At 36.2% G+C, this 24,644-nt stretch overlaps 3 protein-coding genes across 19 annotated transcripts in view; all 3 read left to right on the top strand.

Moving 5' to 3' along the window:
• map4k3a (mitogen-activated protein kinase kinase kinase kinase 3a) overlaps window positions 1-13,688 on the top strand; it is a 57,351-nt gene extending 43,663 nt beyond the window's left edge. For 4 of the 15 annotated variants that reach the window (XM_079597024.1, XM_079597028.1, XM_079597023.1 and 1 more), the window contains 19 exons: window positions 855-913; window positions 3,002-3,040; window positions 3,985-4,059; window positions 4,826-4,877; window positions 5,610-5,913; window positions 6,438-6,535; window positions 7,487-7,528; window positions 7,702-7,786; window positions 7,942-8,021; window positions 8,363-8,423; window positions 8,670-8,787; window positions 8,869-8,927; window positions 10,060-10,163; window positions 10,433-10,601; window positions 11,087-11,155; window positions 11,248-11,340; window positions 11,540-11,610; window positions 12,147-12,202; window positions 12,355-13,688. In XM_079597024.1, coding sequence (XP_079453150.1) covers window positions 855-913; window positions 3,002-3,040; window positions 3,985-4,059; window positions 4,826-4,877; window positions 5,610-5,913; window positions 6,438-6,535; window positions 7,487-7,528; window positions 7,702-7,786; window positions 7,942-8,021; window positions 8,363-8,423; window positions 8,670-8,787; window positions 8,869-8,927; window positions 10,060-10,163; window positions 10,433-10,601; window positions 11,087-11,155; window positions 11,248-11,340; window positions 11,540-11,610; window positions 12,147-12,202; window positions 12,355-12,442 — 1,722 coding nt within the window. In that variant the 3' untranslated portion in view covers window positions 12,443-13,688. The remainder of the gene's footprint in view (window positions 1-854; window positions 914-3,001; window positions 3,041-3,984; window positions 4,060-4,825; window positions 4,878-5,609; window positions 5,914-6,437; window positions 6,536-7,486; window positions 7,529-7,701; window positions 7,787-7,941; window positions 8,022-8,362; window positions 8,424-8,669; window positions 8,788-8,868; window positions 8,928-10,059; window positions 10,164-10,432; window positions 10,602-11,086; window positions 11,156-11,247; window positions 11,341-11,539; window positions 11,611-12,146; window positions 12,203-12,354) is intronic. The other 11 variants (XM_079597020.1, XM_079597018.1, XM_079597017.1 and 8 more) reach the window with 4 other exon arrangements.
• Window positions 13,689-13,899: 211 nt separating this feature from the next.
• On the top strand, window positions 13,900-18,944 carry pecr (peroxisomal trans-2-enoyl-CoA reductase). The gene is made up of 8 exons (XM_079598058.1): window positions 13,900-14,034; window positions 14,714-14,847; window positions 15,495-15,660; window positions 16,055-16,136; window positions 16,281-16,377; window positions 17,119-17,229; window positions 17,578-17,689; window positions 17,808-18,944. Exons 1-7 carry the CDS (start codon window positions 13,923-13,925, stop codon window positions 17,656-17,658), a joined length of 783 nt encoding a protein of 260 aa, XP_079454184.1. The 5' UTR covers window positions 13,900-13,922; the 3' UTR covers window positions 17,659-17,689; window positions 17,808-18,944.
• A 292-nt stretch (window positions 18,945-19,236) lies between these two features.
• On the top strand, window positions 19,237-24,451 carry tmem169a (transmembrane protein 169a). Of its 3 annotated transcripts, none has more exons than XM_079598523.1 (3): window positions 19,237-19,484; window positions 19,726-19,959; window positions 20,916-24,451. In XM_079598523.1, the coding sequence occupies exons 2-3, from the start codon at window positions 19,728-19,730 to the stop codon at window positions 21,548-21,550; spliced, it is 867 nt and encodes a 288-aa protein (XP_079454649.1). In that variant the 5' UTR covers window positions 19,237-19,484; window positions 19,726-19,727; the 3' UTR covers window positions 21,551-24,451. The 3 variants fall into 3 exon arrangements, with proteins under 3 accessions (XP_079454649.1, XP_079454648.1, XP_079454650.1); XM_079598522.1 differs by having other exon boundaries at window positions 19,645-19,959; window positions 20,916-24,448; XM_079598524.1 differs by having other exon boundaries at window positions 19,240-19,484; window positions 19,648-19,959; window positions 20,916-22,760.
• Window positions 24,452-24,644: the final 193 nt, after the last annotated feature.

Here is a 24,644-nt window from a genome sequence, read left to right as displayed (position 1 = left end):
TTGTGAGCGATATGAATTTAATTCCTTTCCAGCAATCTTGTGCAATCGACATTTCTAATTGTATTTCATCACAAAAAGTGAGAACTAAAGTTTTTCAGTTTTAAAAAAGACAGATTGTCTATCCTAGGGGTCCAACCTGTTAATCTCCCACCTTTTTTTTTTTTTACTCTTTGCATTTTAATAATGTGATTAACGTTTAAGTTGTACTAAAACTATTTTAAACCTGAAAAGGATAGTTCACCCAAAAATTAAAATTCTGCCATCACTTCCTCATCATCAGTGTCATTTAAAACCTGTATGACTTTCACCCCCCTCTGTGGAACACAAAAGGTGACATTTGGAAAAACGTCTGTTTTTTGTGTGCATACAATGGAAGTCAATGATGTTTGGACCCCATTGACTTTCACTGAATTCTAAAAACATACTTAAAATGATCTTTTGTGATGTCCGAGCCCAAAAAGAAAAACATCTAATGAAAACTAATAAAAAAAGATGGCAAGATGTGTGCTTGCTTGCTGATGTAGAGCTAATACACTGTAGATTAATGCTCATCTCATCATCTCTTCCATCGTTTTCACTCACTAATATACCTTGTAAGTGCAAAACCATTATGAAACTGCATGTGTGGATTAATAATAATAATAATAATAAACAACACTAATTACAAACAAAGAGTTACCTAGAGTTAATAATTCCTGAATCTAATGTCAACAGCATTTCATGCAGGTCTTATTATTCATGTTCTCTTTTCATGCTTTTTTAGGAGCTCTGTGTAAACACACTTGCATTCGGCATGAATTGAAGCGTAAGATGAAGATATATTCTATATTACTTTTTTTCTTTTTTTTCTTCAGGATTTACAAATGGATTATGAGCAAGATTCCCCTCAAGGCTCCATCATGGGAGGAAATAAGTGTTTCAGAACATGTCACACTGTTTTATATTAATAAAAACAAAGTTTTACTGCTGAAAAAAAAAAAGGATTCAAACTATAAAAATGCAATGTACCAATTATATCTGTATATCGCTGTGTATTGGACATTCCTAAGAGAGTTTATTCACAGTTCAAAGACACATGCAGGGTTTGTTCATGACGCATATGTGTGTGTGTGTGTCCGTACATCTATTTATCTCACACCTGATATCTCACTAGTGTGACACGTAATGTTTCAGGTTGCTTGCGTGTGATCCGTATGACTGTCATTCTTTTCAAATGCACACACCCTGCGCATTGTTGACTGTCTTTGCCATATAGTGAACAGAAGGTCGAGTACACCAGATGGAGTGGCAGTGAAAGCGTTCCCTCTGTGTTTGTGTGAGCGCCTTTGCATGTGCTCTGAGGTGTTGCTCTCAGCTCTTGTCAACAGATGGGTCCCGAGCACTTCGAGAGACACCCCCTCAGCGTCACAATTCACCGTACACGGGCACTCATCCGCTCTCGTTTAGTCAGCTCATCAGCCTCTGTTTGGTTAATGATGGAAACTATAACTAGAATAGTGGAATAGTATTGTCTGGATGAATGGTCCTGGGGCCTGTGTTTCTCTTGGTTGTTAAATACAATAAAATGAGAAGGCCACTCTTGGCTCCGTGGTAGAGAAACATGACATAAATAACACATTTTTATTATCTATTTATTTATTTATTTTAAAAGTGGTTGTGCTGTATTATATTTTAAAAGTGCACTGTTCTTCAAAATCATAAATGTAAAGCACAAATTTAAAAAAAAAAAATATTTAAGGATATTAAGCATCATCCAATACTGGAGCAGTTTAAAAATGACACTCCCCATTGAACCGTTATACTGCCACCTACTGGTGTGGAGGAGAGATCGAGATCCCAGATTGTAACTGTTGTAGAAATTCTGCATTCACAAAAGAAATTACATTTGGTTGACAAATATTTCCATTTAAAAAGTGCCTGATAATTGGGGAGTACTGAGATTAAAGTGAGTAGTGTACTATTATTAATTTAATTTCAAAATGGCAACCACCATGAGGGGGGACCTACCTTATGTACAGTAGTCAACATTTGAACATCATCAAAGTTATACATGATTTTTTAACATTAACCGTTCTTGTCTTGGGACAACTTTGATGAACTTTTTTGATCCACTTCAAATGTTGACTACTGTACAATAAAACAGATTAAACATATTTATATAAGTTCTATTATATATAATATGTTAAATGTTGTGAATGACTAATGGCTAGAAATCAAGAATATCTCTGTTCGGCCTTGGCTGTATGATGAAGAAATCCATCATGGTGTTTTCTCTATTGCACATGGTCCACAGAAATTCAATTTGAGCATTTTGGGTGACTGTGGTCTATATTGCTATCATGTCGTAAAATCTGTGATTTTACAAAAACGGCTAAATATGGCATATTCGTTCACTATTTAAATGTTATAGTTTCCACCGGGTTACAGTGATAGAATGTTGAGCCGTCACGATTTATTTAAAGTAATGACGTCATCGTTATATTTGCATACTGAATTGCAATTGGATCTTCTTTCTTATACATTTACCAAACTGAATTGTGATTAGTCAGTTGTTCTTTGTATGCAGCATTTTATTGATGGATAAACAAAACCTAAAACTGCTTTTGCCACCTTGTGTGAACTGGTATTTTCTTGAGGAAATGTGAAGCTAGTTTTTTATCTACTGACTTTTTTCTGTTATTTTAAATCCCTTTTAGTCCAGAAAACCTTACTGTTCAATAATTAAAGCGCAGTGTAGATAAACAACTTTTGAACGGAGGTTCTAGACGGTCGGAAGCAGACATTCTCTTAAAATTTAACAACCAAGCACTGGACAGTTTCCCAGTGTCATCAGAGACAATTTAGCAGTAAATGCCTGTTTATTTAGCCTTAAATCAATGAAAGCTAATGGATCCCTTGATGTGTTATAAAACTGTTCATCATGTGTTTCCACATGCTCTTTGCACTGAAAGAATCACCTGTTACTTACCATCTTTCACTTTGCTAAATTCTTTCTTTACAGGAGCCTCTTGAAATCTGTTGAAGAAGAGCTGCACCAGAGGTATGATGCCGATGCTTTGTTCGTGTCCTTCACTCCTGTGCTCTCTCTCTCTCTCTCTCTCTCTCTCTCTCTCCCTCTCCCTCTCCCTCTCTCTCTCTCCCTCTCCCTCTCCCTCTCCCTCTCCCTCTCCCTCTCCCTCTCCCTCTCCCTCTCCATCTCTCTCTCTCTCTCTCTCTCTCTCTCTCTCTCTCTCTCTCTCTCTCTCTCTCTCTCTCTCTCTCTCTCTCTCTCTCTCTCTCTCTCTCTCTCTCTCTCTCTCTCTCTCTCACACGCTCTCTCACTCTCTTGCTTTCTGTCTCTGCATAGCTGCTTTTTCATCTGATCAATATTTGATGTGACCTAACCTTGCCCTTTTGTGCTTGTCCGAGTGGAACCAAAGGCTGATTTGCTTGGCAATGCTTTGTTGGAGATCTGTTATTTTTGCCACAGTATTAGTTTTCCGTTCCTCAGGGGGGAAATTAACCAGATAGTCCCTCTAAATGAAATTTACTCCAGATGCATTTCTAGACTGATCTTTGGGATTGTCCTGTCATTAATTTGTGTCACACTTTGATTTTTAGAGTCCATCTTTAAAGGGAACGTCACTGAATCATCAGACTGATTATTATGCTACCAACATGTTTACTTTGCAATAGTGATGCGTTCTTGTGTTCGAAAACAATGGAACATCTTGAGACAAGAAAAAGTAACTTTCTTTTCATGGTGTCTTAAAAACATGGCGCTCATAGCATGAGATGCTGAAAAAACTGTGAGATGGATCACAAAGGTCACATAAAGAGTCTGTTTAGTGCATATTTATGTAGACTATCATTTAAAAACTACACGGGATGCCCTATGTGAATGGCCCATTAGTGTTTAATCTTACCCATGGGAAGTCGAACAGTCTTGCTTCAAATTGATAATCTTCATTGAATGAGCGCCGCAACCTTCTCAATCCTCATTAGGGGCCATGAGGCTCATTTGGAGGATGATGATGAGGGTGAAGATGATGGTGATGATCATGATGATGAATTGACACAGTAAGTTCTTCTGATTCTATAGCCAATTTCTCCCAGCTGCTCTAGGATAAAACGCTTCACGATCATGATGCACTGGCAACTTTTTGATGCAAGCGTCTGAGACAACCCTTTGTGACTCATATTAATTAAATTTTTGACGACTTTTATTTTAAAATCAAATGCTGTTTTTCAATGTCCCCTGAAAATGTTGCCAGTATATCATGGCCTTTTTAGTTCCATGGGAATCATTCTTTCATCTGTTTTCTTTTCTTACTGGACAGACCATCTCTCTTTCCCTTTATTTAGCAAATTAACTACTATCATGACACTCGTAGCGCATCTCAGTGATGACAAGCTTTTCTAATACAAATGTTATTATTTATTCATCATCATGTTCCAAACCTAATTGCTTTTATTAGTGACCACCAAAAAAAATTCCAAAAAGCACCATGCAAGTAGTCTATATCACTTTTGGGCTGTATTTCATTCTTCAAAAGTTTGTGTTTCACGAAAAAAAATAACAGCACGCAGGTTTGAAATGACGTGAGGGTGAGTAAATGATAACAGAATTTTCATTAGAGTGAATTATTCCTGGTGCATTTGATTGCATGCGTATTTGTCGTTTGTTTCCTGTCTTTTATTGTACCCCTGTTGGTCCAGTGTCAGATGAAACCAAGCACAGAGGTCCATTAACAGCCTGTTAATGCCCTCAAATTATGTTCGTCAGTTGTATGATTAACATAAATAAGTAGCATTGTGACTAATTTGATTGTCTGATTTGTCTCAGCACGAAAAACTCTACCATGAGGCCTAAGGTCCCCCCACCACTTCCTCCCAAGGTAATTAAGTTATATGGTATAAAATGTTTTTAGTAAACCTTTTTAGTGTTGAAAACCTGCACTACTGTTCAATGGCTTGGGGATTTATTTTATTTTATTGAAAGAAATCATTACTTGTATTCAGCATTAAATCGATCAAAAGTGACAAAAAGACTTTTACATTGTTTTGAACTTTCTATTTTTCAAAGAATCCTGAAAAAAAAAAAAATCAAAAATATGAAGCAGCACAACTGTTTACAACATTGATAATAATTAGAAATTGTTAATGAGCACCTAATCAGCATATTAGAATGATTTCTGAAGGATCATGTGACACTGAAGACTGGAGTAGTGATGCTGAAAATTCAGCTTTGCTATTACAGGAATAAATAACACTTTAAAATATATTAAAATGGAAAACAGTTATTTTACATTTTACATTGTAATAATAATTAACAATATTAATGTTTTTTCTGTGTTTTTGATCAGATAAATATAGCCTTGGTGAGCATAAGAGATATATTTTTAAAACGTTTAAAAAATCATTCCCAGCCCAAACCTTTGAAAGGTAGTGTATGTTCAGGTGTTGTTTTATTTTGAGCAACCAAGTCCTTCTTTTTCCTTGAAGCAAGCTTATCGGAAATCAGTGAACAGCTTCTACAGATTTTTTACACTACTTTTTTTTTAGTAATCGCACTATTGATCCCACAGAAGCCGGTAGCATGCTGCTAATTTTGTTCTGTCGTTTTCCAGCCAAAGCACAGTCCCGGACCTCATCAAAGCTCCTCGGGCGATCATGACGGTAACCAGGGCACTATAAAGCGCTGCCCGGAGCCCGAAAGCCCGGCTCGATCATCCACCAACGTACCCCCTCGACCTCCGCCTCCTCGACTGCCAGCAAACAAGCTCAGCAGTTTAGGTAATGAGACCAGTCGGGAAGAACATGACCCGTGGGAAGCCCAGGGGGATGCTGGGATATGTAGTCATTTCGACGAGAGTCTGCAGGTCTCGTTTGACGGCGAGGAAGATCACGATGAGGAAGGAGACAGTAAGACAGGCCCGTCCCGCATTGAATTCAACTCTCCTCTATAAACGTAGTTCAACCCCAGTCACTAAACCTGTCTCTAAACCATCCCATTGTTAGTCCCTTTAGTCAGACAGTAGTGAGATTACATGTCATCTCTCATCCCTCTCTAAGAGAAATGCCGTCAATGGTGTTGGCATTTGAAAATGTCACACACCCACTGGAAGACACCATGAATCACCCACTCCACCCTTGTAATCTTTTCCTTGTCAAATGATTGTTCTCCTGTCAGTCATTGTTGCAGTCATCCTTCATTGCGCTTGTCTTTGCATTGTATTATAGTATGGTCGCTGCAAATCGCAGCAGTAGCTTAGTAATTGCAAAACGTTTGATCGTAATGCTAAACTTCTTTGTGAATGTACATTCAAAGCACATTTTCTTTACATAATGTGCTCTGCGTGCATCTCTTGCTGGATTCCTATTTTAAGGAACATAGCTTTTAGGATTTATAAACAGAAACTAAATTGTGTACTATATCTTTCCTTACATACACACAGGTAATGGAGTTAGCCCATCTGAACACTCATCCTCAACGGAGACACAGTCCACAACGCCCCCTGCTGTTCCTGGAACGAAGGACAAGAAAGATTTTCTAGTATGGCTCGGTTCCATTGCATTTAGTGATTCTTGCAACGCTTATGGTTTCTGGATAATGAATCTTTGACATGTTTGTATATGGTATATTATATATATATATATGTTATGAGATATAATGATATTTAAGATCTTTAATGATCAGATCTTTAAAGAAATTGTATTATTTAATAATAACAAATCTTTGATATGTTTACATATGTTGTTTACATATGTTGTTGTAATGTGTGTGTGTATGTGTGTGTATATATATATATACACACACACAATGACACACACAGACACACACACATATATATATATATATATATATACATATATAATAATATCAAAAATAATTATATTGTTATTTGAATATATATATATATATATATATATATATATATATATATATATTACCTGTCAAAAGTTTGGAAGCATTACATTTTGTTTTCATGTTTATGAAAGGGGTCTCGTATGCTCAATTAGCCTGTCAGTCTGCAATTATTTAATAAAAAATACAGTAAAAACAGTAATATTAAAAGTATGAATTTCTCTCTCTCTATTTTTAATATTGTTTAAATATTCAATCAAATGTTTGAATGGTGTCATTGTCTCCACAAATTGTTAAGCAGCAAAAACTGTTTTCAATATTGAAACAAATCTTGAGCAGCAAATCAGCATATTAGAATGATTTCTGAAGGATCATGTGACATTGAAGACTGGAGTAATGATGCTGAAAATTCAGCTTGTCATCACAGGACTTAATTAAAACATTTTATTTATTAAAATAGAATTTTTTAAAAATAATATTTCACAATATTACTGTTTACTCTATTTGCGATTAAATAATTGCAGACTTCATGAGCATAAGAGACCTCTTTCAAAAACATAAAACAAAATTATTTATGTTATATATATAATATACTTACATTCTCTTATTTTTCTTCAATTGTATTTGTTTTCCCCACAGAAACCCATCAGCAATGGTCTCCCTCCAACTCCAAAGGTTCATGTAAGTGGACATCATAGATTTGCAGATCTATGGCACTGTATTGGGACTTAAGCACTTGCCATGTATTTTTATTTAAATGAATGCATGTGTTTGTTTTCTTGGATATGAACCTTTTGACCTGTGATTAATTTTGCTGCATCTGAGTTCTCATTGCGTTTTATTCTCATATCCAGATGGGAGCATGTTTCTCTAAAGTCTTTAATGGCTGTCCATTAAAAATACATTGCGCTACCTCATGGATCAATCCAGACACACGAGGTGAGCTCAGTTAATATGTCTCAGTTAGAATCTGGCTTACCGGAAATATTAATGTTTCATGGTACGTTATTATATCTATTTTGCCTACATGAGCATTTTCTAATATCTCCACTGAAAAAGTCACTTTTTTCTTCCTCCCTGTTAATGCATTTCAGACCAGTATCTGATATTTGGAGCAGAAGAAGGCATCTACACCTTAAACCTTAATGAGCTGCACGAGACGTCCATGGAGCAGGTATGATGCTACTTTTCTGGCATTTGCAAACTAATTTTGTAAACCGTATATGGGTGGTGATGGCGCAATGGATAAGACACATGCCTTTGGTGTGAGAGACCCGGGTTCGAATCCACTGAGAGACACCAATGTGTCCCTGAGCAAGACACTTAACCCCTAGTTGCTCCAGAGGCGTGCGACCTCTGACATATATAGCAATTGTAAGTCGCTTTGGATAAAAGCGTCAGCTAAATGAATAAATGTAAATGTAAAATGTATATCCTTGTGTTATCCGAGTGTGGCGTGCTTCTTCAGTCAGTCGTGTTTGTTTTGTGCTAAAGCTATTTTTGTGTCATTCTCAGCTTTTCCCCAGGAGATGTACTTGGCTGTATGTCATGAGCAACAGCTTGCTATCAATATCCGGTAAGCTGTGCTTTAAAAAAATATCTTTTTTAAGAGCTTTTCAAATTATTCAGAATGAGTTTCTTTTTTTATATACAATTGCTAGAATATTTTTATTTTCGGGTCACACTTTACGTTATAGGATGAAACTGCTTGTAATGTGATCATACTAGAAAAGTTAACTATAGTAACATGTCATATATGTCAAGTGTTACCTGACATTGTCCTGTTTCCTTGTTTTTGAGTACTTAAATTGTGTTTCCGCAGGAAAAGCGTGTCACCTGTACTCTCACAGTCTGAGTGGCCTGTTTGAGCATGCTCGACATATGCAGAAACTCCCTGTTGCCATCCCAACATACAGATTCCCTGACAAAATGATCCCCAGGTAAATGTTCAGATCTCTGTGTGTGTAAGGATGTGACCAAAATGTGCATTTTTTCATTCTATGTTTTTATTTGTATTCCAGGAAATTCTCAGTGTCCAATAAGATCCCTGAAACAAAAGGGTGTCAAAGGTGCTGTGTAGGTAAGCGGATCCTGTACTTTTCTTCCTTCCTTTATTTCTGAATTCTGTAACATATATACTTCGGATGATGTCAAACATATAATTCAGATGTTTTTAAAGTGCCCCTATTATGCTTATTCAGATATTACCTTTTTAATGCAGTGTGTAATATAGCTGTATGTGAGTGTAAAAGGTTTCAAAGATCAAAGTGCACGACAAATAAAGTTGTAGGGCCCTATCTTGCACTCTGCAAGACACTCTTTGTACACTGACGCATGTATCATTCCTATTTTGCACCCACGCACAGCGGACTTTTTCCTCCACAGACGCGCGTCGGTAAATTAGGGAATGAACTTGCGCTCCCGGGGGCGGTTCAGCGAAAAGAGGAGGCGTGTTCCGGCGCAAACGTTCCCTGGTGTTATTTTGCAGTTTTAGAAAACAATTCTGCCACTGACCAGGAAAAACCTAGTCTAAAGACAGTGGCGAGTTGCGCGATAGTCATATGCTATTTTAAGGGCGCATGCTTGGCCAGTATGTAGCGTGTGAACAACGCGCATACACTTTGATTCTCTAATCTAAACAGACGCAGCAGTTTTCATTTAAGAGCAGCGCCTGCTCTTAAAGGGAATGTGAGAGGACGCTCTGATTGGTTTATTTCACGTTACGACCAAACCACACCTATCTACTTCGACCCTCAAACACTGTATTTGTAACCGAGGTCTGGAAGAGTTTGGATCGTGTGAATTGATACAGTAAAACCGACGCCATTGTTACCGTTCGTATCACTGTGTGTACAAGTGCTGAGGAAGCCTTCGGAGCTGAAATTCAGATAATGTAATGCGCGTTTCATTTCACCAATCACAACAGACTGGGCCGTCTGACCAATCAGAGCAGAGGAAGCTTTCGGAAAGAAGAGGTTTAGAGAGATGGAATTCTTTATCGAACCGTTTCACACACTGTGAGGAAAGAGGAGATGCTGCAATGTATATTATGAGAAAATGTAACTGTTTTTTTACCTTGGATGCTTGTAAACCTATTGTAGGAGTCGTCCTAAACCAAACTAGGAACCTTTAAAATAGCATAATAGGGGCACTTTAAAGAAAATATAATGAAATATACTTTTTTTTCCATATGTTGTCTTGTTTATTCTTAGTAAGGAATCCTTATACTGGTCACAAGTACCTGTGCGGTGCCTTTCAGTCCAGTATTGTCCTTTTTGAGTGGGTGGAGTCCATGCAGAAATTCATGTTGGTCAAGGTGAGCTCAGCGTCACTGGTTCCCATCGACAAAACAATGTTACAGGGTGATCTGCAGATCAGCATCACACTAAAATCCATGGAAAAAGGGTTGACAACTCAAAGTGGTGGAAAGAAATATAATGTAGGCTTAGCTATTAGCTATTCATGTTTCTTTTAAGCTTTTAAAAATTGCTGATTTTCTACTTAAGACTTGAGGGTTAAAAGTGCTTTACTTGGCATATTCACATGCAGGCTGTTCCAAATTAAGCACTGACTCATTCCCTGCAGAGCATAGACTTCCCCCTGCCGTGTCCGCTGGAGGTTTTTGAGATGCTGGTGGTTCCAGAGCATCAGTATCCTCTCATCTGCATAGCTGTGAGCAAAGGGATGGAGCTTAACCAGGTGGTGCGGTTTGAGACCCTCAATCCCAACTCTACCACCAACTGGTTCGATTCTGGTGGGTACTTTAAAACGTCATTATCACACAGATAAAAAGGGTAACTGTTGACAAAATTGAACCTAAGCTCTTTTTGTTTATCTACCTGAGTTAAACTTACATGTAAAAGCAGAATTAGAATGGAAACGGCACTTTTAAGATTGACCGTATTTTCATTTTAGGTCAAAATACCTTTTGACTGGGAGTGCTAGGGGCACTACAATGATAGTATCAAAATTGCTGTTTTTAAAACACTAAGAAGGCTCGACACTACATAAAACTGTGCTCGAAGTATCACCAGGGGCTCTACTCATGAACTTGAGCATTGAATTCATTGTTTGTGTACACCACGTTTACTAAAAAGAAAGGTTTTGACCTACATTAGGAAAACTGCTTATAAATCATACTGTTTTTTACTGACTTAAATTACCGTAGCTTTTAATAGATTTGACTCTTTTAGAATTTTAATAATGCATAATTCTAGAAAATTGTTAATGTTGTTTCAGATACGCCACAGAGTTGTGTGATGCATGTGACCCAGCTGGAGAGAGATACAATTTTAGTCTGCTTAGATCGTAAGTACAGAACATGCCATTAATAGATTAATAACAGATGCATGCATATCAAACAACAGATATAGTGATTCATTGCCTCTCTTCATCTCCAGGGAGCATTAAGATTGTGAATCTGCAAGGCCGGTTAAAGTCCAGTCGAAAACTCTCATCCGAACTGACTTTTAACTTCCAGATTGAATCAATAGGTATGGAACTTTGGGACATTAAGGGTGGCCTGAAGTAAATGTTCCTCCATTTTTACATAACTCCTCTCTAAGCTCACTGAATTTAACAGTTATCCTTTAGGTATTTCAACACTTTTCTATGGGTACATTCTTTTTTTTATTGTAGTGTATATATCTATTGTAGTAAATCTCTCTCTATGCATCTATCTATCCCTCTTAGTTTGCCTTCAAGACAGTGTGTTGGCCTTCTGGAGGCATGGCATGCAAGGACGCAGCTTCAAGTCCAATGAGGCAAGTCAATAATATCAAGAGAACAAACCCCGACCCCATCGTGAAGCTGAAGAAACAACTGCAAAAATATTACAATATATATAAATGATATATTATATTAAATATTTAATTTAGATATAAATATACATTTATATTATATTATATTATATAAGTTAAATTGAATTTAATATAAATACTTAATGTCAATTAAATGCAATACAGGTTACTAATTAAAAAGTATATACCGGTAATTACATATACCGATAATTAAATTGATTAATTTGCAATTCAGGTTACTTTTTAATATGGTCTAGCTGATATTCAACAACATGTTTACATTTTTTTTTCTCATTCATCTATTTTAAGCACACACACACACACACACACACACACACACACACATTATATATGTGTATGTTTAAAATAGCTGAATGAGAAAGAATATATCAATCAGGATCAGAACATATTTCAGAGAGTGGTGTAAGAAAAAAAGTTTGTTAAATTATATGACAATGACATACATATTTTGCAATCACATTATTCTGTTTATATTCCAGATTACACAGGAGATTTCTGACAACACAAGGATATTTAGACTGCTGGGTTCAGACAGGTGAAAAGAAGCCATCTAATTGTTATGTCATTATTTAATTAATATTGTACACTTTATTACTGGTGTGCCAATCCATGTTTTATAATGTAGGGCATATGTTCGCAGAAAGTGCATCAGGTCAAAGGTATTTGTTTTGATGTTGTTCTTTATAGAGTGGTGGTTTTGGAGAGCCGGCCCACAGACAATCCAACAGCACACAGCAATCTCTACATCCTCGCAGGCCACGAAAACAGCTACTGACCGCAATGCATCTTGGTGCAAAAAAAACACTACATGCCGGAATGCAGCGTTACAAGAGGCTTTTTATTTTAATGTGGCTCAATGACAACTATCCACATCTCAGAAGAACCACAGATATGCTGCTGTTGGACAACTGAGAGCACAGAGGAAGACTTGAATGGATTCAAAGATCTCAGAGAACCGATAGGCCGTAACCGCATGATGTACTACAGTACTAAAGTATGCACTTTCACCCTTAACTGTTTTAGAGGCCTTGCTTTGGCTTCTAGCAGTTTTAATTTATTTTTTAAATGAAACACACACATATACTATTTTTTTTCTTCTTCAAAAGTAAGCAAGATTTATTTTCACTTGACGCTAACCACACAAGTGCTTGAAGACACGTATTTAATTCATGTACATACAGACATAGTATTGTTGAGTTGTACTCTTTGCATTGGTTATGTAGATATCAGTACATTTATGTTGTACAGGTTTGTGGCAGCGTTACTTAGCGCTGTAAAGGACTGTGAGATGTTGGGTACTACTTCAAATGACCTCTAGGGCCAGATAATTTTTGTTATATGCAATGGTTTAAGAATCACAAAGCTGAAGTGCCACTCTTTCCGAGACTTGCCTTCTTAATGTCTTTTTTGTTTGTTTGTTTTTATTGTAAAACCTAATTTTTTTTTAATATAATGCCAAATTGTGTTTTTATTGAGCAACTTCTAATTCAGTGGCCCTCGTAATTGCTTTTAACTCTGTGGTATGCACTCACTTCAAATTTGCACAATGTTATTAAAATGTTAATGTGTATATGTAAGTGTATGTTTAAAACCATGCAGATAATAACATATATAGATATATACACATGTATTTTTTTTTTTTTGTAAATGTGTATGTGTATAATCCTAATAAGCAATAAATCATTAGGATGTTTTTACATTATTTTGAAAAGTTCTCAAGCTTATGTGGATGACATTACGGTCTGCATCCAGTTGTTTTATGTAATTTGAGTGCTGTATACACTATTTACAAGATGATGTTGGAATTTGTGAGTGTCTGTAAGTTAAACTTTCTACAACATGGACTTTCTCTTACAGAACTGCCATTCAAATTAAATAGAATTCCACAATATAAAAGAAAAACATATTCCTAGAGCTTCTCGTGTCTGTAATTCACAAGTTAATGCGATTATGGAATACATTTTCTTTTCGTTTTGTGTCAAATGTACATAGTGTAAAATAAAATCACATGGTTTTACATATTGAGATATCTTTCGTGTTTTAATAATAAAAGTATTTTGCTTACTTTCATACATTTTGCTTAGTATTTCTTTTTAAATTTACCAAACCTAATTATTACTATCATTAGTACTATTATTAAAAAATCAAAGCGCAAACGGTCGCGCTCAGAACACAGGAAGCTGGATCAACAAACACGGAAAGGACTTTTATTTTGCTTCACGGTCCCTTGGCTGTCACGTGACGTCACAGAAATCATGGCTGTGTCCAGTGTTTTTAAAGCAGGTCTTTTCAATCACAAAGTTGCAATCGTGACGGGAGGCGGGACTGGGATAGGAAAAGCTATTACTTCTGAGCTCTTACTGTTAGGTATGCATTTACTGGTTTTATAGATGGACTTGTCATTGTATTTAGATCAGGACTGCATACGATAACGTAACACTAACAGTGAACTTTAGTCCAGATATTGAGCAACACCGCAATCGGCCAATAATTTATAAAAAAAATAGTTGGTCATCAATCACCAATTTAACTATTACCAATGCAATGTATTTCATGTTTTTAGATCATAATTTCCATTTAAGACAGGTGAATTTGGTAACATATTTTGGAATATAAAATATAGAAAATAATGTTTTAAATGTTTTTTAGTAATAGAATGTTAAATGATATACTGTAGGAACAAACCCTCTGCACAGTAAAACATTGATAAAACTTTGGTTTTGCCTGTAGTGTCTTGCCTTAACTATTAAATCTCTTACACACTAAAATAAATACAAAAAAATATAAAGGCTAGCTTTGTTATTAGACCTTATTCAGAGCAGGCATGACTACTACATTTCTTGGAAAAATATTTTTGCAATGTTTCATCAGCAGAACAATTCAAAAGCACATTAAATAAAGTACAACCCACTGAAGAGATGTATGTCTCTCTCACAGCCTCGCTTTCATTTCAGTTAAAAATCAAAGATGAATACGGTCTAGCTATATATAATATATATATACAGTATATATGTATATACAGTCTGAAATATCACCCATGTTGTAGGATGCAATGTGGTCATTTCATCCAGAAAGCTTGAGCGTCTGGAGTCAGCAGCTGAAGAGCTGGCACAGAAGATCCTCCCATCCAGTCCGGCTAAAGTGACCCCTATACAGTGCAACATCCGGAATGAAGAAGAGGTGACAGTCTCATGAACATGTTTTATACATTTCCTTCATGCCAGAGAAGCATACATTTAGGAAGGTATATAGGACAAATATATAGGACAAATTCTGGTTTCTCCATCTGGCAATTCCTGTTTATAGATAATAGTAGGGTCATTCATTCATTCTGTATCAAATCAACCAAATTCCAGGAACTTCCCCAGCTCAAATTTTGACATATTGAAAAAGTAACCCAGCGCCAAGTTACTTTCAATATGTGATTTGCTCTATTTTGATCGCTATAACTTTTATATCAGTATTCTGTTATAATTTTAATATTTGTGAAACACAGAAATATCAATACTGTGTGTGTGGATAAAGATGCAGTTGTCAGCTTCAATCACATCTTGCTCAGCGCAGATTTGAAGAGAAGAATGGCTGTTTGATTGTAGGGGGCGTGACTTGAGGTAATAGGGGCGTGGTTTGTAGTACTGCGGGACGCAGTTGGACACACTTGAATTTGAACGTGATTTTGTCAAAGGTTTAATTGGGTGGCACAGGCGAATCGTTGTCGCATCATCGCATGAGTGTTTAATCGTGCAGCTCTGCACGGAATGACCCTGTAGGTTTGGATTATAGTGGTGTGACTCTACAAAGAAATTGTAATCTCTCATTTTTGACAGGTGAAGAACCTGATGGCCTCCACCCTGAAGCTCCATGGGAGGATCGACTTTTTGGTGAATAATGGAGGTGGACAGTTTTCCAGCCCAGTGAACATGATGAGTGCAAAAGGCTGGAATGCTGTGATTGACACCAACCTCAACGGAACGTTCTTATGCTGCAAAGAAGGTTCGGAATGCGATGTGATGTGAAATGCAGTTTATAAGGTTCATGAGCTTTAGCTATCGGCTTCACTCTTAAAAATAAGAGTTCAAAAAGAGGGTTTTCACAGCGATGCCATATAAGAACCATTTTAGGTTCCCAAAAGAACCTTTCAGTGAACTGAAGTCCCATTTTGTGTGTATGAAGAACATTTGAATAATCTAAAGAACCCCTTTCAACTATAAATAACCATGGATGTTGAAGGTTCTTTATGGAACCATACAGCAGAGGCCAATAAATAACCTTTATTTTAAAGGGTGTATTTGTGATTGCATGTGTAATTGTGAGCCTTATTTCTAACTAAATAATGAATTGACATGTTGACCTGTACTCTCAGACAACTTTTGCTCTTGATTCGTAGCATACAATGCATGGATGAAAGATAATGGAGGTGTGATTGTGAACATCATTGCGGACATGTGGAAGGGTTTTCCTGGAATGGCGTGAGTTGGTAAAAATATTGGTTAATACAAATATATTTTTTATTATATTACATTTATTGGCTGGTTAAATATTCATCCTCTCATGGTAATGCATTTTGTCTCCTTTCAAAGCTATGTATAAACTGGCAGACTTGTTTATGACAGGCACACAGGAGCGGCCCGAGCTGCAGTGGACAACCTGACCAAGAGCCTGGCCATTGAGTGGGCTGACAGTGGCATCCGGGTCAACTCTGTGGCGCCGGTTAGTGCCAGTTTGGAAACAATTGGAAAGCATACTGTATTTGCATAGTGTTGTCCAAAATGAGGTTAAATTGTTTGATTGATATTCGCCATTATTGATTTATCGGCTAATCGTAGTTATTTGATGTAATCGCAATTATTTGAGATAGATTACCGCAATAATTGTTTAGATTTCAATCACTTTTGGCCAAAGAGTATAAAAAACACTGTTGTGACGTACATATGTGACCCTGGATCACAAAACCAGTCACACAGGCTTATTTGTGGCAATAGCCAACAAAACATTGAATGGTTCAAAATGATCGATTTTTCTTTTATGCCAAAAATCCTTTGGATATTATTAAGTAAAGATCATGATCCATGAAGATATTTAGTAAATTTCCTACCTTAAATATATAAAATATATATTTTTACGAGTGAATGCAGCACAATCGCCAACAAAAATAGACAACTTTAAAGGTGATTTTCTCAATATTTCGATTTTTTTGCACCCTCAGATTCCAGATTTTCAAATAGTTGTATCTCTGCCAAATATTGTCCTATTCTAACAAACCATACATCAATGGAAAGCATATTTATTCAGCTTTCAGATAAATCTCAATTTTATAAATAACATGTTTTTATTATATGTAATGCAATTCCAATTCAACTGCAATATACACTCCAAATTGAACTGTCTTGTCTATCATGTCTTTATGTTTTATTATGTCTTTTATTTTGTTTTTGTGTTTCTTGACTGTAGGGAACTATCATATCAAAAACTGCAATGGAAAACTACAAAGAATATGGTCCTACTTTGTTTGAAATGTCAGTGCCATTAAGTCCGGCTAAAAGACTTGGTGTTCCTGAGGAGGTATCTTATTATCATGATGTTGACATTTTGAAATAGCAGAAACTACTGCCGCCATACTATATAGCTGTGTGTGTGTGTGTGTGTGTGTGTGTGTGTGTGTGTGTGTGTGTGTGTGTGTGTGTGTGTGTGTGTGTGTGTGTGTGTGTGTGTGTGTGTGTGTGTGTGTGTGTGTGTGTGTGTGTGTGTGTGTGTGTGTGTGTGTGTGTGTGTGTGTGTGTATTAGTGTGTGTATTAGTGTGTGTATTAGTGTTTACATAATCTGAGATTGAAATAAAATGTCTGTTCTGCTCAGATCCTTAATATTTAATATGTATAATAATATATAAAATATTGATGTATTTCTATCAGATATCACCAGCTGTATGTTTCTTGCTGTCTCCGGCTGCCAGCTACATTACTGGAGCAACCCTGAAGGTCGATGCAGGATAGAGCCTCTACCACTCTGTGTGGGAAATCCCAGGTACCCATATTTGTGCCAGATGAGAGCATAACACATGCTGTATTTGTTTCGAAATCAAGGACGGATGTTGACTTACTATGAGTATGCAAATGCTTTCTGTTTCTGTCTCTCTGATCAGACCACAGTGCCTGGCCTCCAGCCCCAGATGGAGAAAATACAGACACACTGAGAGAAATCATGAAAATGACAAAATCCAAGCTGTGAATCATAACAAAACAAGTCTAGACTGTCAAACAGCTGCTCTTCATCGCAGCGTGGGTGGAGCGCAAGTGTTGTTGTCTTTGCTAGGAATTGCAACGCGTCTCGACTGTGGCTTTTGAGTGATGCTCACTGAATTTTAGCATTATCATTGCATAATTAACCTCTAATAGTTCTTGATTAACTGTGCTTAATCAATGTAAATATGTGTAATAATATGATATTGTGAATATAACATTTGTAATTGTGAGATTTCTAAAAAGAACATGTATCAACTGTCACAGAGAGATTACAAATATGTAATGTATTGTTTAAAGGATTAGTTCACTTTTAAAATGAAAATTCTGTCATCATATACTCACCCTTAAGTTGTTTCAAACCTGTATGAATTTCTTTCCTCTGCTGAACACAAAGGAAGATATTTAGAAGAATGTCAGTAACCAGACAGTTTTTGGTTCCCAATGACTGCCATAGTAGGAAAAAAATATACTATGGCAGTCATTGGGAACCAAAAACTGTCTGGTTACTGACATTCTTCTAATTATCTTCCTTTGTGTTCAGCAGAGGAAAGAAATTCATACAGGTTTGAAACAACTTAAGGGTGAGTATATGATGACAGAATTTTCATTTTAAAAGTGAACTAATCCTTTAAGAAAATAAAATTTCTGTTGAAACAACTTTTAAGCAATTGCATCAATTTGCTGGGTCATTTCTGATTTTAAAAAAGTATAGCTTTTTATTTGAGTGACAGTAAAATAAAAAATAAAAATGTATATACCAGACTTTCAGAAATATGCTGTAGACACTTACATTTTATTAAATAGTTTGATTATTTACACTATTGTAAGAAAATGAACGGGATGCTTTAACCGTTTTGTTGTTTTTACAGAAATACCCACCAAAAATGTCCATCCTGATGTTGACTTTTGTTAATTAAAGGGATATTACAAATAAGAAAAAGAAAGAATTACATTTAAGATTAATGAAAAACAAACACATTACCAATGTAAGCGATGTTCCCAAGAAAACATATTTAAGTTTAATTCTTTTTTATTAGAAAAAAAAAGGAAAATAATTAAGTAAAATATAGAGAATTTCTATTTTAAATGGCCAGGTTAGCAAAAATGTAGACAGTTTTATCATATAAAACCAAAGTGGTGAAATTATGAATGAGTGCTATCCAAACATAGTGTCGTGTGGTACTTTTTGCTCGTGTTTCAAACATATAAAACCAGATGTTATTAAATGTATTATTTTTAAAGTTCATTGTCAGGCGGAATGAATGATTAATTGGTTTTGTTGGCATCTTACTCGGAATATTTTTAAAAATTGAGGCTCCTTGATTGAGTGCCGGTTGCTAGGCAGAGCGCCGCATTACGCGAGCATGCGCACTGAGCGCTGAGCGCACGCCGCCGATTGGCTAAACAATGGCATTATCGGCGTGAGGGGGGTTGCGTTGTCCTCGGTGTGGCACTGTCCGAAAAAATAATAATAAACCAAGCTCCATAGTGTTACACGTGGTGAGCTCTTGCGAATGATAAACTGAACATAATAATCAAGCGACCTCTGCATGCATTTGTTTGGGAATTTATTCAAGGTAAGAACCGTGTATCACTTCAGTATTGTGTAAATCAGAAACAGATAGGAAGCGTGGGGTGTGACTTGATATAGTAACATGTCGTAAAATGCGATGTAAGGCAATACAAAGTAACATAATATAACAACAGGCTGTTGTGATTTTTTTCCTCTAATGCTAGAAGAGAGCATCTTTAAAGGGTGATTGACACAAAGCAGGTGTGTCCAGCTGCACACTGACATCATAGGAATTTTGTCCATAGTCATGGCATCTGGAGACATCGCTGGTTTGGAGATGGAGGGAGAGATTGGGACAGAGGAGACCCCAGTGAACACACTTCAGAGATCAGCAGAGGAGGAGGAGGGAACCACCACTCGGAGGAAGAGGAAGAAGAAAAAGAAAGAGATCATCTACCGCTCTGACCTGGAGGATGATGACGCTGGGGAGGGGACCTCTGCGAATGTGGATGGAACCTTTAGTCCTCCACTTGACGAAGGTGAAAATATGATCTGGGGGTGAACTGGATTGTAGTGTTTGTGCAAGTGCAGTGGAATTCTCTGTCATTTGTTTGTTTGCTGAAATGGGTTAAAATAGATGATGGTTACGTGTGCTTTTCTATCCAGAATAGACTAGATTTGAGATCATGAGTAAGTCCTCATATTAAATATTACATGATTTTTATACTTGATGATCATTTGATGTCAATTATCTACAAATTGTTCTACAATCTTCCGGTTAACCGAATTTTCCCCCCAGACACATCAGAAAGGAAATTATTATATATTTGTGATTTCGATCTGGGAAAAGGTAGAAACATTGGTAGTATATAAAAATGTACAATTCGAAAGTTTTGGGTCTGCCATCCATCAAGAATGACATTAAAGACATTTGTAATGTTACAAAATATTTATTGAGCACAGAATCAGCATTAGAATGATTTCTGAAGGATCATGTGATACTGAAGACTGGAGTATTAGGCTAGCTGCTGAAAATGTAGCTTTGCCATCACAGAAAAAAAAAGAACATAATTTGTAATATTTCACAGTATTACTGTTTTATTGTATTTTTGACCAAATAGCATGTATTTAGCTTTAATGAGAATTAAATACTTCTTTCAAACAATGAAAAAAACCTTCCCAACCTTTCGAACAGTAGTGTATAATTATGCATTGGTCAAAAATGATAAGCAGTTAATATTTGCAGTTTTTGTCTGTAAAAAGTACATTTTGTTTACAAAATATGAATTTAATATATTATTAGTTATGAAATAAATGCTAGATTTTTGAGTGTAATTTAATTCAAGGCAGTTTTTGTGTCTGCTGGCATGGACTGTATCCCACATCCCAGTGTTTTTCTTGTACAGTTCCTCTTTTTTCACACGATTGACAGATTTATTTATACTAATGTGTTGCTAATGCAATATTCTCCTCAATATTTATCTTTCATTCACAGAAGAAGAGGATATCCCTCCTGACAGCCGTTTCGTGACCCTGACTGGCACCATCACGCGAGGAAAGCGGAAAGGCCAAATGGTGGACATCTATATGACCCTTACTGACAAAGAGCTGAGAGACATGGCACGCTCCAAAGAGCGTCTAGATGCAGAATGTGACGGGCTCGCGGAAGCCAAGCAAAAACCCTGCGCGCTGGGGGTCAGCCAGGGCCCTCATGTTCTTCTCTGGAGCCTTTCCTGCTCCCCGTTCATCTTCCTTCTCTCTTTCATCACGTCGTTTTACTACGGAACGCTCACCTGGTACAACGTCTTCCTGGTTTACAATGAGGAACGCAGCTTTCTGCACAAGATCACGGTGTGTCCCTTGCTCATTCTGTTGTATCCCGTTCTGATCATGGCGTTGTCTCTTTGTATGGGGGTGTACGCCGCCGTGACCCAGCTCTCCTGGGTGTTTGGAGAATGGTGGCTGGCGGTGAGGGACCTGGAGAAGGGCTTCTGTGGGTGGATGTGTGGGAAGCTGGGGTTGGAGGACTGTGCCCCGTACAATGTGGTTGAGCTTCTGGACTCTGACAATCTCTCCGGGACCCTCCAGGGGAAGAGGATGGATGATGTTGAACACACTTCTACTTTGTGAACGTTAAAACATGGAATAATGATCTGAGTTTAATATAAGTTAAACTCTCTCAACAGCATCTGTAGCATGCTGTTGATTTAACTTAATTTTTTTTACTTATTTTGCTCAGGAAAAGCAAACTTAAGAACAAGTCAAAATTATTTTCGATAGCTTTTAACTTGTTTTCAATCCTGAGCCTTCATTTAAAGGGAAAGATCACCACATTTTTTTAATTCTGTCATTTTCTCACCCTCATGTTTTTGCAAAACTGTATGACTTTATTTTGTTCTATGGGATATAAAAGAAGATATTTTGAAGAATTAATATTTTGAAATAACCAAACCATTTTGTTCCTATTGACTTCCATATGGACAGAACATTTCTCAAAAAAATCTTCTTTTATGTTCCACAGGAGAAAAAAAGTCAAACAGTTTTGGAACCACATGAGGATGAGTAAATTATGAAATAATTTTCATTTTGGGATGAGCTTTAAGGCAAGTCTTAATTTTGCACAGTTTTATTAATTTGTACATGTTGTTAGGAAATCATCTATGATTTAGTCTTATCAAACATCACAAAATCAATGAAATACAGGACCGAGTTACTCTAGTAAGAATTTAGCACATTATCTTTCCATATCAAAATGTAAAAAAAAAAAAAGGAATAATGGATTTTGAGGTTTAATGCATACATTTGAATTCCATTTTTTTTTTTTGATGCAGTTCATAATGATATCCAAAAGCTACTTTTTAAATAATTTGTTTCAGAACCTAAATCAAACTATTTTTAATCCATTAAATGAGCACTATGGACGTTTTCTCAATTAAGTGCATAGAGTTCAGTGCATAAAAAAAATAAATGTGCCCACAACGGTCACTATGGTAAGCCTGCGAACATGATTTATATTCGGAGCTCTCAAGTTTGATTTGGCTGAAGATTCCAGGCTTCCGGATTATATCCTTGCATGTTTACAAAGAAAAAAAATGTTGGTAGATATGCTTCTTACATTCTTATACTGTACATATTTTCCATAGACTACTCATTTTCCAGATAATACCTTGTTAGGACAATCTTACAGTGATCTTAATCAGTCAGATTTGCTCTGATATGGTTATCAAAGGCAACTTGAGCTATTGCCTACATCAAACCATCAGATTCATCTGAGCAGAAGAGTGGAGCACAACTGATGGAAAATAAATCAAATTGCAAGTTACTTGTAGTGATGGGAAGTTCGGATCATTTTACTGACAAATCTGAGTCATTTCGTTCATTTAAAGGGCTTTAAATGTTATACTTTTAACAGGCAAATTCCCCAAACACATCCACTATACGCAATCTTGAGCATATTCTGAATGAAGAAATCATTATAATGCAGTCAAACATAATTTACAGGGACCATAAATAATTACTTTAGATTCCGAGTCTTTTGTTCATTTGTCACGTGACAGACGGAGATGAACGCAATGAACGGAGAGCCATGGTGTTCCTTTAATGAGATTTGTATGTACAGCAGTTACCATAATGAATCTAATGAAAGAAATGAGACCCTCTCCTAGCCTTTCGTCACGACAGTATAACCTGTAAGATATTCGAAGTATTTACCTTTTGTCATGCATTATACACATTGCACAGCTGATAAGCAGCAAATGTTTCTTCTCTTACGATGTTCTCAAGCTATCTGACCGATACTTGCACTTGAACCAGACACTAAACAACATTTTACACTCCAAGCAGACAAATGCTTTTACACTTTGAATACTTTTATTATTATTATTTTCTTTTTTATATTCTGTTTGTATGTCCCAAATCACATAACTGTTGTGTTAGTGTTTGAAACAGTGTGGTGCTTTGTGTTTTTACAGGTGTAACAACAATGGTGCTATAATAGTGTTCACCAAGGATATCAGCCATTAAAAACCACAAACTGGTTTACACACATTAAGGATAATGGTTCTGTTGTCCCAGAAGATCATATTACGATTTCAAAAACCTTTTAACATGAAATTCACAGATTCTTGGGCACACCTACTTCAGATGGGGTCAATTATACTCACATCCTCTTCATACAGTTATCATTTACAACTTCATCTGTTGTTTATGGAGGCACGTATTGTAAAATATTTTACTGCAGGGTTCCCACGGTCATGGAAAACCTGGCAAGATCAGGGAATGTTCAAAATTCATGAAAATTAATAAAAAGCTATGAAGATTTTGTTTACTAGAAAATGCTCTTGTCTGATTTGTGAGTGAATTATTCTTTTGAATCACAAATCTGAAAGATTATACATATATAAAAACTCTTATCCCGTAAAAAAGTGTGGGAACCCTGTAAATTACAAAATATCTTACCAGAGATCTAATGCATCTGATCTGCATAATTTGAAGTCTGTATATTAAAAGAAATGTACAATATGTAAAGACAATTTTGTTAAAAATGTAACATTTATATCTGAAATATTAAATCCGATTGCTTTAAAATATGCAAGTATCAGAAGCTCTCAAATATACTGTATTCTGCAAATAAGTAGGTTTGATGTAAACCACCTTTGAGTAATTGTAATCATCAATAGGTTCAATTCTGTTGGATAAGAGATTCTTGGCTCTTTTTGTTAATCTTTGGGAACTTTTCCAACTGCTATGCTACAATATACACTCATCATGCCGCTGATAATACACGACCTTGACCTGTTTTTTGCAGTTAGGCCAGCCTTAAAATGTTCTACAAAGAACACTTGAATGACATTATAAAAAGTTGTCTTCTGGCACAAAGTAGCCTGTTTTTCTGTTAACATGGTTAAGCACAAACTTAGTTTTATTATATCCTGTCCTTGATAAATGTTTTGTTTTCACACTTGTGCACTGGGTGTGTGTACCACAGTTATTTCATTTTCAACACTTTATAATAAATAATTTTATCTCCTTCGTTTCAATTGTACAGTTTCCTTTCAGACTTAGTCGAAGTTTTTACAGAATTATTATTAGATCTCACACACTGTTAAAGGTGTGCCTCTTTTGTCAAACCTTTAAAAAAAATGTTTTAATCATAGTTGACTGTCAACAAGCTTTATCCCCTCCCTTATGACCATCCCAGATCTAATTCAACCAGTCTGTTACA

This window comes from Phoxinus phoxinus (assembly GCF_949152265.1).
Source record: "Phoxinus phoxinus genome assembly, chromosome: 22".
Taxonomy (NCBI): Eukaryota; Metazoa; Chordata; class Actinopteri; order Cypriniformes; family Leuciscidae; genus Phoxinus; species Phoxinus phoxinus.
The sequence above is the reverse complement of the archived record's forward strand: the minus strand, read 5'-3'. Positions and strand labels throughout refer to the sequence as shown.

Bases quoted from the DNA above. Each gene is read 5' to 3' on its own strand.
- pecr (XM_079598058.1), top strand. From the start codon at position 13,923: ATGGCTGTGTCCAGTGTTTTTAAAGCAGGTCTTTTCAATCACAAAGTT. The intron at 14,035-14,713 runs GTATGCATTTAC...CCCATGTTGTAG, and splicing joins TTCTGAGCTCTTACTGTTAG to GATGCAATGTGGTCATTTCA. The intron at 15,661-16,054 runs GTTCGGAATGCG...CTTGATTCGTAG, and splicing joins GTTCTTATGCTGCAAAGAAG to CATACAATGCATGGATGAAA.
- tmem169a (XM_079598523.1), top strand. From the start codon at position 19,728: ATGGCATCTGGAGACATCGCTGGTTTGGAGATGGAGGGAGAGATTGGG. The intron at 19,960-20,915 runs GTGAAAATATGA...TTTCATTCACAG, and splicing joins TAGTCCTCCACTTGACGAAG to AAGAAGAGGATATCCCTCCT.